Genomic DNA, 16291 nt, shown 5'->3' with positions numbered 1-16291 from the left:
GCTTTATTTTCACCATGCTGGGTACCAGTCACGGAATACCACCTGTAGTTTCCTAAACATATGCTATGATTTCATCACTCCATACTTCTCTACCGACCGTTGCCATCCTCCTATCCACTACCTTCCACTATCTACTACAATTATCTATGGATTTGACTGTCTCCTCCATTAAACTATAACCTCTCTGAGGGCAAATACTGTGTAATTTCTTGTTGTATCCCCAGCACCAAGCACAGTGCCTGGCAATAGTCAAATGCTCAGGAAATATTTACTAAAAGAATGAACAAAGGATAATCATGCCTCTCAATCTGTATCACGTAGCAAATACCCTAGAACTCTATAGCAAAGTCATATTTTACAAGTAACATTACCATGTCTTTCTTTAAAATATATCACTTCCATGATAAAATAATTTGAATTCATAATGAACAGAACCAAACCATTTTCTAAGCTGCTAAAGGTTACTGTCCTGTCAGTTTATCTACCAAGAACCTTGTTTTCTAGTTTTCTATTATTCTTATTATAATCAAATCCATTTCTTTCACCCTCTACCCATGCAGAGCAGAACTCACTTGCCATGTGAGTATGTGAGTTTGTTATTTTCAGAAGGTATCTTAGCCAGAATCTGCTCTGTCACCTCCAGGAAGTTTCCTCCACACCAAGCATGTTTGGCAAGGATAGTCGTTCCCCTGGCAACAACTGCAAAAAGAATGGCCATGGCTTCAATCTATCAAAAGGAAAAAAAGACACACAAAACTTAGAATATTTTTACATGATCTTTTAAAAGAAAACTATCACTTACAACATCTACCTGAAAAGTCTTTTCAATATTCATTTTTTAATTGATCTCTATTTGACACATAATGTTACCTTAGTTTCAGGTGTACAACACTGTGATTTGACAAGTCTACAACTTATGCTATGCTTACCACAGGTGTAGCTCCCATCTGTCACCATGCAAAACCATTACAACTCATTGACTATATTCCCTGTGACGTACCTTTCGTTCCTAAGACTTGCTGACTCCGTAATGGAAGCCTGTATCTCCCACTCCCCTTCACTCCTTTTTGCCGATCCCCCTTCCCTGTCAACCATCAGTTTGTTCTCTATATTTATAGGTGTGATTCTGCTTTTCGTTTTTTTTAATGCATTTTTTAGATTCTGCAGATAAGCGAAATCATACGGTATTTGTCTCTTATTTCACTTAGAATAACACCTTCTAAGTCCATCCATGTTGGAAATAGCAAGAACTCATTCTTTTTCATGACTGAGTAATAATATTCCGTTGTGTGTGTATATATACACATATATCTGTGTATGTATGGATATACACACATCTTTAACCATTCATCTATCAATGGACACTTGGGTTGCCTATCTTAGTTATTGTAAATAATGCTGCAATAAACAGAGGGGTACACATATCCTTTCAAATTACTGTTTTTGAATTCTTTGGGTAAATACTCAGGTGGAATGACTGAGTCATATGGCATTTATACCTTTAATTTTTTGAGGAAGCTCCATACTGTTTTCCACAGTCGTTGCACCAATTTACATTCCCATCACCAGTGCACAAGGATCTCTTTTTTTCCACACCCTCACCAATACTTATTTGTCTTCTTGATACTAGCCATTCTGGCAAGTGTGAGATTCCTCATTGTGGTTTTGATTTGCATTTTCCTGATGGTTAGTGACGTTGAGCCTCTTTTTTCATGTGTTTGTTGGTCATCAGTACGTCATTTTTGGAAAAATGTCTACTTGGGTCCTGTGCCCACTTTTCAATTGGATTTTTATCTAGGGGATATTGCTGTTAAGTTCTTTATATATTTTAGATACTAACCACTTATGAACATACTGTTTGTAAATATCTTTTCCCATTCAGTAGGTTGCCTTATAGCTTTGTTGGTGGTTTTCCTCCACTGTGCAAAAGTCTTTATTTTTGATGTAGTACCAATAGTTTATTTTTGCTTGTTTCCCTTGCCTCAGGAGACATATCTAGAAAAATGTTGCTAAGGCTGATGTCAAGGAAATTACTCCCTACTTTTCTTCTAGGAGTTTTATGGTTTCACATTTCACATTTAGATATTTAATCCATTTTGAGTTTGTGTATAGTGTAAGATGGTGGTCCAGTTTTCCCACCATCATTTGTTGAAGAGACCGTCATCTATTCCCTATTGTATATTCTTGCCTCATTTGTTGACTAGTAGTGGATCATATAATTGTGGGTTTATTTCTGGGCTCTCTAATCTGTTCCATTGATCTATGTGTCTGTTTTTGTGCCAGGACCATGTTGTTTTGATCACTATAACTTCGTAATGTATCTTGAAATCTGGGATTGTGATATCTCCAGCTGCGTTCTTATTTCTCAGGACTGCTTTAGCTATTCTGAGTCTTTTGTGGTTCCATATAAATTTTAGGATTATTTGCTCTAGTTTTGTGAAAAATGCTATTAGTATTTTGATAGGTAATGCAGTGAATCTGAAAAATTGAAATGGACATTTCAAAAATACTGATTCTTCTAATCTACGAGCACAGAAGATCTTTCCATTTGTTTGTGTACTTAGAGACAATATTGATCAAGGTGCTATAACATTAATGTAAGACAATAACAGGCTTAACAAAAAGGTCACAGTCTCATACAAGCTTACAACCCTAAACCATGTCGATATGCATACATATATAGAGCCACACCAAATATGTGCATATGTGTGCATACAATGTAATATATATATATAACACACATTGATAATATACATTTTGCATTTATAAATTATACAGCATGATCAGATATCACCATCTGAAAAGCAATTAATTACCATAAATAGTAAAGGGGCATAAAGAGATGGTTCATCCTTTTTTTATTGAAGCATAATTAACATACAGTGTTATATTAGTTTCAGGTGTACAATATAACAATCCAACAATTCTATGCATTACTCAGTGCTCATGCTCATCACCATAAGTGTATCTTAATACCCTTCATCTATTTCACCCATTCCTCCAACCTCCCCTCTGGCAATTACCAGGTAGTTCTCTGTATTTAAGAGTCTGTTTTTTGTTTGTCTCTTTTTCTTTGTTTTGTTTCTTAATTCTACATATGCAGTAATCCCACTCTGAAAATTTATCTTAAGGAAACAGTTCAACAAAAGTTTGACTCTAGATTCAGAAAGATATATATTAACAATATTAATAGCCCATATTTATTAAGTGCTTACTGTGTGCCAGGCACCATTTTAAGCACTTTATATTAACCCACTCAATACTTACATCAATTAAATTATACATTATTATGATACTTATACTAAAACGAGCAAACTGCAATAAATATGACCTAGATTGCCCAAAATTAAAAAGCTAGTAAGGGATAAGAGTTGAGATTCAAACTGAGTCAGTATGGTTCTATACCCACAATCTTATCCCTATAGAATATACTGCCTCTACCATCAAGGCATTATCCATAATAGAAACAAACTGAAAAGAACCCAAACCTTCCACAAGAGGAATGGTTCTCTAAATTATGGCAAGATTCTTTGTAAACATAATATTTCTAAAACAATACAGCATGAGTTAAGTCTATTTTTCTCACTTTAATGAATTGTACTATTTCTCTACATAACAGTCCTATTTCTTTTATCTAGAGAATAAATTTATACAAAGAGATGACCAAGTACCTTCCTATTCTTCTACTAAATCTTCAGCTTAATGTTATTTGTTAACATGTTCAGTTTCATCCAATAGACAAGTGGTTCTTCTTTTTTAATTTATTTATTCATGAGAGACCCAGAGAGAGAGAGAGAGAGGCAGAGACACAGGCAGAGAGAGAAGCAGGCTCCATGCAGGGAGCCCGATGTGGGACTCCATCCTGGGTCTCCAGGATCAGGCCCTGGGCTGAAGGTGGCGGTAAACCACTGAGCCACCAGGCTGCCCTAGACCAGTGGTTCTTAAACTGTAGGTCAACAAGTTATCTTGGGTGGAAGAGCAATAGTCACTGTTAAAAATTCAAATTCTTGGCACCATCACCTAAAATTCCGACTCAGTAGTTTTGAAGTAAGACTCTAGAATACATATTTAAGGTAAGCCTATCTAGATGCAGGTGATTCACACAACCATATTTTATGAAACACAGCAAGACCATAAAGTGCTTAAAGTCAGGGAATCCAGATTCCTTCTTGGAATCCCAGCACTGAAAGACAGCACATAGAGAAGAAGCGTTCATCTATCTCTTGAGCTGAACACCTCTCAGGGTCTCTTCTTCATTCTCTAAATGAGGGTGTTCCCCAGGTTGTGTCATTTTTCTGGATTTCTCTTTATACGTATGCAGCAAGTTACAATTTCCAAATCACTTTCTCATTCATTATATCCCTTGATCCTAAAAGCCTCAATTGACCCTATAACACACTCCAAGTACTGTGCCATTTCTTAAAATCATAATCCAGGGCAGCCTGGGTGGCTCAGCGGTTTAGTGCCTGCCTTCAGCCCAGGGTGTGATCCCGGAGACCCAGGATTGAGTCCCACGTCAGGCTCCCTGCATGGAGCCTACTTCTCTGCCTGTGTCTCTGCCTCTCTCTCTCTCTTTCTCTCTCTCTCTCTCTCTCTCTCTCTCTCTGGTCTCTCATGAATAAATAAAATATTTTTAAAAAAAGAAGGGAGTCACTGGCTAGTCAAAGGGATATGCAGCAAAGTGAAACAGTAATACAAAGAGAACAGAGATAAGAAATCATATTGTCCCTGAGACAGATGAAAAAGTAGCAGCTTTAGTCCCTTAGTAGCTTCAAGAAGAAAACTGAAGTTGGCAACAATACAAAAAAAATAAATATCTAGTGTCTTAGTGGACCATATGCTCATTAAGAACTGACATCAGGTAATTGCTTAAAATGCTTACATAATCTTAAATTACATTAAGAAACAGGGTGTCTTGATCTTTTTAAGTACTATTACCATTATACTCTGTGCTGGTTAGAACACATGTGGAATACGGAGTTCAACTCCAGGTATAGTATTTCAAGACTGGATGGAAGGGTGACATTATGGGTAAGAGACCTGGACATTCTATCCCTTGAAGAATGGCTAGAGAAACTAGAAATATTTAACATTAAAAATAGAAGACGTGGAGGGAGCGTGACAGCAGCCTTAAAGTTTACATGAAGTACAGTCACTGAGAACAGGGAGTGCATTATTAGAAATATAATTAGGAAAAATAAAATAAAAAATAAATAAAAAAAAAATATAATTAGGAACAATGGATATAAGTTACAGGGAAGTAGTATTTTGTTCAATAAAATCAGTCCCCAATTAAAAAATCTCTGTTAAATATCAGGTACATAGTTTACTTTCTTCTCAGATATTGATAATAGGAATTTCTTACTCTCTTCTAGACTGTGAAAAACATCACCTATCACCAAATGTCATCTGCCCTCATTGTAACTCTCTTTTCTTTAAAGATTTATTTATTTATTTATTCATGATAGAGAGAGAGAGAGAGAGAGAGAGAGAGAGAGAGGCAGAGACGCAGAAGGAGGGAGAAGCAGGCTCCACACCAGGAGCCCGACGCGGGGCTCGATCCTGGGATTCCAGGATCGCACCCTGGGCCAAAGGCAGGCGCCAAACCGCTGAGCCACCCAGGGATCCCCTCATTGTAACTCTCTTGCAATAGATTCTGTAATGTCTTTTTAAGTTTTTATTTCAATTTCAGTTAACAGTGTAAGATTAGTTTCAGGTGTATACTGTAGTGATTCAACACATGTATACAACACCCAGTGTTCACCACAAGTACACTCCTTAATCCCCATCACCTAAATCTGTAATGTCTTAATGAGTATTGGGATAATAGAAACAACTGTGAAAGAATATTGCATTTAAAGTGAGAAAACACTCTGGAAAACTGCGTGGAGGTTCCTCAAAGAGTTAAAAATAGATCTGCCCTACAACCCAGCAATTGCACTGCTGGGGATTTACCCCAAAGATACAGATGCATACAACGCCAGGACACCTGCACCCCGATGTTTATAGCAGCAATGTCCACAATAGCCAAACTGTGGAAGGAGCCTCAGTGTTCATTGAAAGATAAATGGATAAAGAAGATGTGGTTTATGTATACAATGGAATATTCCTCAGCCATTAGAAACGACAGATACCCACCATTTGCTTCAACGTGGATGGAACTAGAGGGTATTATGCTGAGTGAAATAAGTCAATCGGGGAAGAACAAACATTATATGGTCTCATTCATTTGGGGAATATAAAAAATCGTGAAAGGGAATAGAGGGGAAAGGAGAAAAAATGAGTGGGAAATATCAGAGAGGGAGACAGAACAGGAGAGACTCCTAACTCTGGGAAACGAACTAGGGGTGGTGGAAGGGGAGGTGGGCAGGGGATGGTGGTGACTGGGTGACAGGCACTGAGGGGGGCACTTGATGGGATGAGCACTGGGTGTTATGCTATATGTTGGCAAATTGAACTCCAATTAAAAAAAAAAAAAATATATATATATATATATATATATATAAAGTGAGAAAACACGGGAGCCCGGGTGGCTCAGCGGTTTAGCGCCGCCTTCGGCCCAGGGTCTGATCCTGGAGACCCAGGATCGAGTCCTGCGTTTGGCTCCCTGCACGGAGCCTGCTTCTCCTGCTTCTCCCTCTGCCTGTGTCTTTGCCTCTGGAGACCCAGGATCGAGTACTGCGTTTGGCTCCCTGCATGGAGCCTGCTTCGCCTGCTTCTCCCTCTGCCTGTGTCTTTGCCTCTCTCTCTCTCTCTGTGTCTCTCATGAATAAATAAAATTTAAAAAATATATAATTTAAAAAAATAGAGAAAACCCAGCACTGCTAATTACTAGTACTTTGTGAATGTCTAACAAGTTATAAAGTGCTGTATAAATATAATATTCAAGAAAAAAAGAATGGAAAAGATAAGCCAGAGAGAAAACAGAAGGAAATAAAAAACCAATAATGAAATATAAAGGGAAACCCTGTCTCAACACTGTTCCTCCCTGTTCTCTTATTCGTTCCTTGCTTGGTCCCAGAGCCGTTATCCCAGTTCTACTTCCTTCCTGCTAAGAATCCTGTATGAGTTTCCGGTAGCTGCCTTGACACAGTACCAAAAACCACAAAGGCTTAGAACAACAGAAATTTATTGTCTCCTACTTCTGGAGGCTAAAAGCCTGAAATCAAGGTGTTGCCAGGGCCAGGCTCCCTCGGAAGTCTGTAGGGGACAATCCTTTCTTATCTCTTCCTAGCTTCTGGTAGTCTGCTGGAAATCCCTAGCATTCCTTGACTTTCAGCTGCCATCACTTCAAACTGTGCCGCCCTTGTCATATGGCATTCTTCATATGTGTCCATGTCTTCACATTGGAGGCTCTAGGTCTTTTCTCTTATTAGGTCACCTACTCCACTATGACCTCATTTTAACTTCCATCTTAATTACACCTGCAAAGACCCTTATTTCCAGATAAAGTCACATTCACAGGTAGCAGTGGTCAAGATTCAAAATATCTTTTTTGAGGGCATAAAACATCTTACAAATTCATTGTTCCTCCCAAAGCATTCTTACTCTTCCCTCTCTCTATATTCACATCATGCCAACTTGACTCCCTCTTCTCTCCAAAACCTTTATTCCATCTCTTTTTTTACTCTCATTAAAGGCCTGTCCTTAAAGGGATGGGTCGAAGGGCAACCTCCAAGAGTTTGGAGTTAGAATCTTGCCTAGAAGATTCCAAGAAAAGGACATTTTTATTCCCGTTGCTGGGATTCCAAAGGAAAAAAGATATGCTACAGGGGAATCCAACTGAGAATTCTAGATGTATTTTTTTTTACAGAGAAATTATTAAATTGTGGTGAAGGTCTTTAAGTCCATGAAAGGTTAAGATGTTACCAACTGGCATAATAACTGAAATGCCTGAATAGCATTATTATAAAGAAAAAGGCATCAACTTACAAAAATATCTTTTTTTTCCTATATTATTTATTTATGAGACACAAAGAGAGAGGCAGAGACATAGGCAGATGGAGACAATGTGGGACTCGATCCCCGGACCCAGGGATCACACCCTGAACTGAAGGCAGATGCTCAACCACTGAGCCACCCAGGCGTTCCCTCAAAAAAATCTTAAAAAGGAATGTTTGAAATATGCCCATTTGTAAGTAATGGATTGCCTGTATTAAAATCAAAGAACAAATTGCTCAGAGCACCTATGGCATAGTTGCTTAAGTGTCCAACTTGGTTTCGACTCCAGTCTTGAGATCGAGCCCTGTGTCGGGTTCTAAGCTCAGTGCAGAGTCTGTTTAAAACTCTCCCTCTGCCTTTCCTCACCCCACCCCCACCACATTCTCTCTGTCTCAAATAAATTTAAAAAATCTTTTAAAAAATTCCTCCCCAATCCCCATGTCCCTCACTAGAAAAAAAATACATCATAATAAAAAAATAAAAAAACAAACTGCAAATAAAATAGCACAGCAACAATGCAAACACTACTCTTCAGTGGAGGCATCTTTAAGTAGACAGTGAGATGGTTTTAGGGAACTGAGTAAAGAAAAAGGCCAAGTCAGTTTTTCTCACATTCGAGTCTCTGTGTTGAGGACTCTTTTTTTTTTTTGAATTCTGTATTTTTATTTTAATAACATTAAAAAATGTATGTAAATATCCTGGATCTACACATGTATCTTATAAATGAGTGATAGCACACAATCCCATGCTGCAATTTGCATCATGAAGACCTAAGAGCCAAGAAATTCTCTAAGATGACAGTGCTGGGAAGCCTGGGTGGCTCAGAGGTTTAGGGTCGCCTTCAGCCCAGGGCGTGATCCTGAAGACCCGGGATCGAGTCTCACGTCAGGCTCCCTGCATGCGATTATTATTAATATAAAAATACAAAATTTATCTTTCGCCATAACAATTTACAATCGAAAGATATCTGCATAATAAAACCTTTTATTTGAAGAATTAAGACTTGACATTCTGAAAATGACATAGTGAGAAAGTAACAATTAAAAAAAAAAAAGAAAGTAACAATTATCTCAGGCTAAGGAAAAAATAATACTTGAAGTTCTGACTGTACCAAGTGGAAACCAAATGATACTATAATGTGCTGTATGAACACAGATTGTGCAACTGTTCAAACAAAAAAAAGGTGGAAAAATGGACTTCTCATGTAGCACATGGTATAATAGTGAATGCAAAATTCAAATGAATGCATTCCATATCATTATTTATATTATTGCAAAGGAATGTATCATGTTAATGCTTGTAACAGCTCATTAGCAGAATGTTTCATAGGAAATACACATGGAAATTAGATTGTTTACAGTCTTATACTGTTAAATTGGCCCATTAAATTAAATAGGAAAGGGGCATGGAAAGTGCTCAGGAAAGAGATGGGAACACATTTTATGGGAGAGCTATGGAACAAGAGAAGGCACAGAAGTGACAACCAAGTAGGGAAGGTAAAGTAGCCTGATGAGATGGAAAGCCCCACATTCGGTGAATGAGAAGGTCACCTTCTCTAAAGGTGAATGACCTTATATAAAGAAGGCCTTGGGGATCCCTGGGTGGCGCAGTGGTTTGGTGCCTGCCTTTGGCCCAGGGCGCAATCCTGGAGACCCGGGATCGAATCCCACGTCGGGCTCCCGGTGCATGGAGCCTGCTTCTCCCTCTGCCTGTGTCTCTGCCTCTCTCTCTCTCTCTCTCTGTGACTATCATAAATAAATAAAAAAAAAAATTTAAAAAAAAAGAATAAATTTTCAAAAAAAAAAAAAAAGAAGGCCTTGTGTAAATGAAATAATTAATGGATTGGATCAAATTATTTTTCTATTTCAGTTCAACACATATGTTTTGAGGGTTTACAATATGACAGCCAATGTGGTAGACAGGGGAGATATGAAGGCCAGTAAGAAAGGACCTCCATACTCAAGAGAGCCATAGTACAATGGGAAAGACAGACAGAAATAAATGCAATAAAGTGTAACCAGTGAATAATCTAAAACTGTATAATATTATTCAGATTTTTTAAACATCTGTGGTTATCTCACCATGGGTGAAGAAAAAATGCAGGTGTCAGGCTATGTACTAGGAATTTCCTCAGCATACCGTTAGAATCATGTCTCTGGAAGAGAGATCAAAGTCTATTTTATCCTATCTTTCCAGAACCCAGCACAGTGCCTGGCATACAATTTTCCCTCAAATATTTGTTAAATAAATGAATGAATCATGAGCATGTTTTGGTTTAAATAACAGATAACTTCACATTCTGTAGGACCTGGTAAGAAGGATATTTTCATTACTAAACTATCTCCTTAAGTAAAATAAAGCAGTTGTGCTGCTTTCATCTAATCTAATCCCCAACTCTTCTGTCTGGGTCTTAGGAGGAAATAAACCAACGACAAATAAACCACCAATTCTGATGTAATAACCTTGAAGATAGAAGAATGAAGAAAAAAATATCAATATGGCAGAGGAAAAGAAATGTCTACGAAAAGTCCGAAGTCTGGTTACAGAGTTGTATTCTTGGTGGTGTCACAAATATTCTTTTAGGGTCATGTTCTGAGACCCAACCCAAGCGCTCGGACTTTCTCAGGATAGGAGCCTACCCTATGTCAAGTCAACCACCTGTTCTACTTTGCATTAACCACCACCACATCCCATCATCTGGATTATTCTTGTTTGCCCACACATACGCAAACACGTAAGCTACTCAGAGTAATGATCTCCTAGATCTTCTTTCTAGCTGTATCCCTTGAACTCAGAAGAGTGTCTGGCACACATTAACCTTTGAATAAATATCTATTAAACATATGAGTGAGTCTGCTCTCAGCCACAGCTATTTAAAGGGAAAACACGTCTCTGGGATCAAGGGTGGGACAATGGAGGTACAGGGAGTTGGGCGCAATGAATAAGACAGAAAAGGACCTGACAACTGGTCATCTGTGGGGGTTATGGGAGGGAGATGTAAAAAATTCATCAAAGAGTCTAGTACATGGTCAGAGCTTGTTAAATGCTGGCCAATTTTAACCGCACCATACAGAGCTGATGCTGCGGAAACAGGTCTGGGTAGAGATACGGAGTCCCTATGTGAAGTGAGGAAGAAGAGGAATGAAACAATGGGCGGTGAGAAGGGACGCGGAGGAGTACAAACCCACGAAGGAGCTCCGAAGTAGGGAAGCGGAGTGACGTCATGAAAACAAGGGCGTAGAGACGAGTTTTTAGAAGACTTAGATCACAAGATTGAATCTCAGGATTCAAAGGCTGAGGAAAGGTGTTGGAAAACGCGAACTGAGGGAAAGTTAACGTTCCCCCACCCGTGACAACAACTTAAGTGACGCATTCTGACACTCTTTCATTGGAGGCCTTTTCAGTGGCAGGAAACGCAGTTCATCAAAACTGAACCTGCCCGACAATTCGAACCGTCGACACCAGAGAAGCCCAAGTCACCCTTGCACTGCCTCCTCGCTCCACCCCGCACCGGCTCGTCCACACCTCCGCCCCCCTCCGCGTCGTCTCCCCGCCTTCTGCCCAGCGCGCCCCGTTCCGTTTACCTGGCCGGCGGCCCCTGAGAGCGCGTGGGCTCAGAGCCGAGGGGCGCGAGTCGCAGCCGGACGGCCGACTGCCCGCTACCAGAGGAGGCTGGGACCGGACGCCACCGGCTTCCGCGTAAAGCGCCCCGCCCGCGCGCGGCCTCCTGGGAATGTGAGCGCTCCTCCAATAGAAGTGGGCCGTGGGGCGGGGCCTGCTGCATTCCCAGCCCCGGCACTTCCCAGTGGCCGCACTGCATTCTGGGAGTGGTAGTTCCAACTGGCGTAGCGCCCGGTCCTCCGCAGAGTCAGTAACTCGTGCTAAACGACGTCAAGCGAGGTTGCTGCCGCCAAGGGAAGGATGCAGGGCCGCGAAGAGTGCACCGGCACCGACTCGGGGGGACAGATGAAGAGCGAAGCCTGCCCCGCTGCCTACGTGCTGGGTCTTGGCAGGTAACGTCTCCTGTTATTTCACAAAATAGAGCTGGTGTCCCAGGAACCTTCTGCTTTCTCTACGGAATTCCCTGACCGCCTGAAGACCCCGACAACCCTTCCTCCCATTCATTCGTTGCCAGTAATAGAAATAACTCTCCTCCGCCTCCGCCGCCGCCTCCGCTCCTCGGATCTGAGCTCCCCCGCGCGTCCGCTTTGCTTCCCTTTGCCCTCCCGACTCCGAGCCTCGCTGCACCGCTGAATCCTGTCCCGTGACTCCTCCAATGGTCCCTGCTTACTTGCTCCTGACGACTAGCTTTGAAAGGTTGGCGGACTTGCTCTCGCCCACTGCATTCCGGAGTCACCTTGCTCCATTTCGTGCCTTCGAACCTGTCACCACACAGACGGAACCTGTGGACTTTTGCTCACCTCTCTCTTCCAGTCAGAATTCTCGATCCTGTTGCTAAAACACTGACACTTCTCGACAATGACCGTCCTTCAAACCTGCAAGATTTCACATGATTATTTCCGCCCTCTTTAAATCCTCTTAGCGTGGAACAAAATACCACAAACTGGATGGCTTAAGCCACACAAATGAGTTCCTCACCGTTCTGGAGGCTGGGAAGCTTCGGACAGGAATGCCGGCGAGCCTGAGTTCTAGCGGGAACCCGCCGGCCCCCTTGCAGGCTGCTACCTTCTGGCCGCATCTCCCCGGGATGGAGAGACCTCAGCTCTTGCACAGCTCTCGGCGGGGCAGCAGTGTCACTCCGGAGGGCTCCACCCTCCTGGCCTACTTACCTCGGAAAGGCACCACCTCCAAATACACTCACATTGAGCAGCAGGACTCCCCCGTCTAAGTTGGGGGGAGGGGACGCAAACATCCACTTAATGGGACCTTCTCTTCTTCCGTCTCTGGCCGGCGCGCATTCCTGTTCACCTCCCGCTTCTATGGCAGCTCCTCATTTTCCTTTGAAATGTTCATGATTCATACTGTTCTGCCCTATGCCCTTTGGTGCTATTCACAGGTGTCTTGGGTGATGTCACCATTCCCACTGATTTGGGTGTCATCTGTATGCTGCGGGTTCCACGTGCAGGAAGCCCAGTAAAGACTCCTGAAGCCCAGACTGAAACATCTAATGACAGCTGGGCACCCCTTCTAAGCACTTAAAACTTAATGTAGCCTTCAGATGACCTAAAACATTTCTTCCCTCCCCTCTCCCGTAGCCTGTTCTTTCTCCTCCTCTAATCACTGCTCAGTGAACACCACAACCGTGCAGTCGCTTCCTAACACCAAAAGTCGCCTCTCATTTTGAGTGATTCCCCCCTCCGAGTTCACATTGAAACCGTCAGCAAGCCATATTAACTCTATCTCCTAAAAACGTCACTTGCCAAGCTTCTATTTTCTCATATTTAGATTGAGGATAATAACAGTACCTGTCTTCAACGGTTGTTGCAATGATTAATGAACAATAGTGCCAGACAGAGAGGAAGCACTTGAGGACGCTAAGAATTTATCAGACAAGCATTGTGTTTGTCACTGTCTCTCTTTCATTGGGTCTTACATAATGGTAACTAGCATTTACTTTTTTATTTAGTTTATATTCAGGGAGAAAGAAAAGGAAAATTAAGAAATGCTGAGATGGATGCCTGCATGGCTCACTGGTTGAGCGTCGGCCTTCAGCTCAGGGCGTGATCCTGGAGACCCTGGGATGGAGTCTTGCATCGGGATCCTCGCAGGGAGCCTGCTTCTCCCTCTGCTGTGTCTCTGCCTCTCTCTGTGTGTGTGTCTCTCATGAATAAATGAAATCTTTTTAAAAATGGTGAGATACTTTGTACAAATTACCTCTACTCCATTCCTCTTTGTTTCTCCAAGCATGACAAGGTCGTGAGGCACTATACACATGGTTCTAATCCAGTATCTGCAGGACATACCATACCTTAGTTATTGTTATCGGCTCTGAGGGGGCTACAGACAACTCGAAGTACATTAAGAGAATCATGACTAAAATGATCAGGGCACTACAAATCACGAATAATGTCTCTGTACCTGTACTGTACCTGTAGTATCTCCTTCACCATCTCCCCACCCACCCCTTCTTGTCACTTGAGATTGTTCTTTCTAAGACAAAATCTGATCACTTTGAAATCCTGCTTAAACCCTTCCTTGGCTCCCCATTATATAGAGGATAAAGTCTAAGATCTTAATAGAAAATCCATGGCCTTCCATAGTCTGGCCTATCTCTACCTCTCCTGCTTTATATTCTGCCTCTCTCAATGACACACTCTCTGCTCAAGCCTGCTTCTCTATGGTGGCATTCACTCATCCGTCCATCCATCCATCCCTTCCACTATTATGTATTAAGTGCCTACTATGAGCCTGGCCTATCATACATCCTGGAGTGAACATGACAGACATTGTCCTTGCCTATATGGAGCTCGCACTTCAGTACCATGCTCTTTCACGTCTCTGCATCGTTGCACATGCTACCTCTCCTGTATAAATCTTACTTATTAGTCAATATCTATCCCAAATATCATGTCTTCATTTTACATAAAAATATATGTTTCTTTTTTCAGATTTATCCACCTTCCGCAAGGGTTTATTATTCATATTAGTATTTATTTTATTCATTACCTCTTCTTTGTGAGAAGGAATAGTATCTTAGAAAGAATTTTGGAATCAGTCCTGAGTTAAGAGCTCTGTGAACTCTAAATGTTCCCTCAATTTAGAGATTTTAGGGCTCTATCAAAGCCTCTCTTCTTACTCCATGTTCTCTCCCAAAGTAATATGTCTGTGCTCCAAATTTTTTTTTTAGCACAAGCCTTTCTATTGGGAAATCAGGGAACGTCTCTCTCGGGAGGTAACATTTAAGTTGAAGCCTGAATGTCAAGAAGGAGTTGGCCACAAGAAGATAAGAGAGAACAGAAGAAATAAAGCCAGAGTGATTGTAAGGTAGTCACAGTGGTAGGAGAGGGATCACACCAGGTTTCTCTAAGTATTGTGAGCTCCTTCCCATTTTGTGATCTTTGCACCAGCTCTCTCTGCTTGGAGTTATATTATGTCTTATCTTCTTAGGGCCAGAGAGGATCTTGCAAGGCTGTAGAAGCCAGAAGAAGGAATTTGGATTTTATCCTAAGTGTAATGAAGATTCATTAGAGAGGTTCCAGCACAGCACGGATATGATCTGATGTATGGGTTTTTAACAAATTATCTAGCTTTATTTTAGCATGCTAATACATAGTCTATCTTGGTAATAAATTAATATCTACAGTTTTAAAAAATACACTGGGTACTTTGCAAGAAAAATGTTTCTGGATGTGTATACTAATGTGCATATAGAACCATTTAAATAGGTCACTTTATAATTCTGTAGTTACTTTATCATCTGTTACTATTTCATCAAGTTACTGAAGAATGGAATATCTTCTTTATAATCCATTATTTTAGATAGTTTGTGTGTATGGACTAAAGGTTTCAATTTCCATTTCAGTTCCTGCAGCTACAAAGCCTAGAATTATAGAACTGATGGTTTAGGTAACCTAATCCAGTCTCCTAATTGTATACATGAGAAATCTTCTGGTCTTAACTAAGATTACAACGGTAAAAAACGATGGAGTCTGGATTACAAACCAGCTCTCATGTACTAAATGCTCCAGAAATGTCTGTTGGGCTAAAATAAGATACGTATATTACACAGATGTCTAGTCCTATGTGGGAGATCCTGGTTTTACATTCCACTTAACAGGATTGGATCCTGATGTGTTATTTTGTGATTCGCAGACAAATCCAGAGACTGTTGCTTTGGCATCAAAATCATGCACACTGTTGCATTCTATCACTGATCACCAGTGCTGTTTATGCTTCTTTTCTCCTGGATATTTGGTCTTAGGCAAATTTTCTTCTTGCTCTGTGCTCAAAATAGACCTATCTCAAGAGTGCCTGTTCTTTGAAATTTACAATCAGCAGAGGGAGCTAACACATTATCAATATGTACAAAATCATTGGCCTTTGAGTAAGGAGAGTTCATTTTTTCTTTTCAGCTCATTCCTGTCAGAGTCATCACATATCCTGCTCTGTTTGAGCTGTCAGTGGTTCCAGCACCAGCTTTGGCAAAGCAATTCTGAGGTGTCTTTCCCACACAGCGATGAAATTTCTCATGACATCAAGAACATACCGTTTATTTACATCTGCAGTTAGAACAACGCTTCTCATAATGTACCAAACACTTTCAGCCAACAGCTCTTGATAATGTATTATTTCTCAGCCTAATGGCTACACATAGCCATGGTACTAGCAGGGGAAAAAAAAACCCTTATAGACCAGTTTTAATTTAAACCTCCAGCATCCATGTGCAGCT

At 40.9% G+C, this 16291-nt stretch overlaps 1 protein-coding gene across 3 annotated transcripts in view; it reads right to left on the bottom strand.

Annotated features, from left to right (window-relative positions):
- Positions 1 to 11776, bottom strand: part of VAMP7 (vesicle associated membrane protein 7) — a 64529-nt gene extending 52753 nt beyond the window's left edge. The window contains exons 1-3 of one of the 3 annotated variants that reach the window (XM_038588766.1): positions 11526 to 11655; positions 10023 to 10096; positions 573 to 727 (exon numbers count right to left, since the gene is read on the bottom strand). In XM_038588766.1, the coding sequence (XP_038444694.1) occupies positions 573 to 727; positions 10023 to 10025 (158 nt within the window). In that variant the 5' untranslated portion in view covers positions 10026 to 10096; positions 11526 to 11655. Of the gene's footprint in view, positions 1 to 572; positions 728 to 10022; positions 10097 to 11525 lie in introns of all 3 variants that reach the window. The other 2 variants (XM_038588767.1, XM_038588765.1) reach the window with 2 other exon arrangements.
- Positions 11777 to 16291: the final 4515 nt, after the last annotated feature.

Source organism: Canis lupus, chromosome X, assembly GCF_011100685.1.
Source record: "Canis lupus familiaris isolate Mischka breed German Shepherd chromosome X, alternate assembly UU_Cfam_GSD_1.0, whole genome shotgun sequence".
Classification (NCBI taxonomy): Eukaryota; Metazoa; Chordata; class Mammalia; order Carnivora; family Canidae; genus Canis; species Canis lupus.
This window is presented reverse-complemented; position numbering and strand designations above follow the sequence as displayed.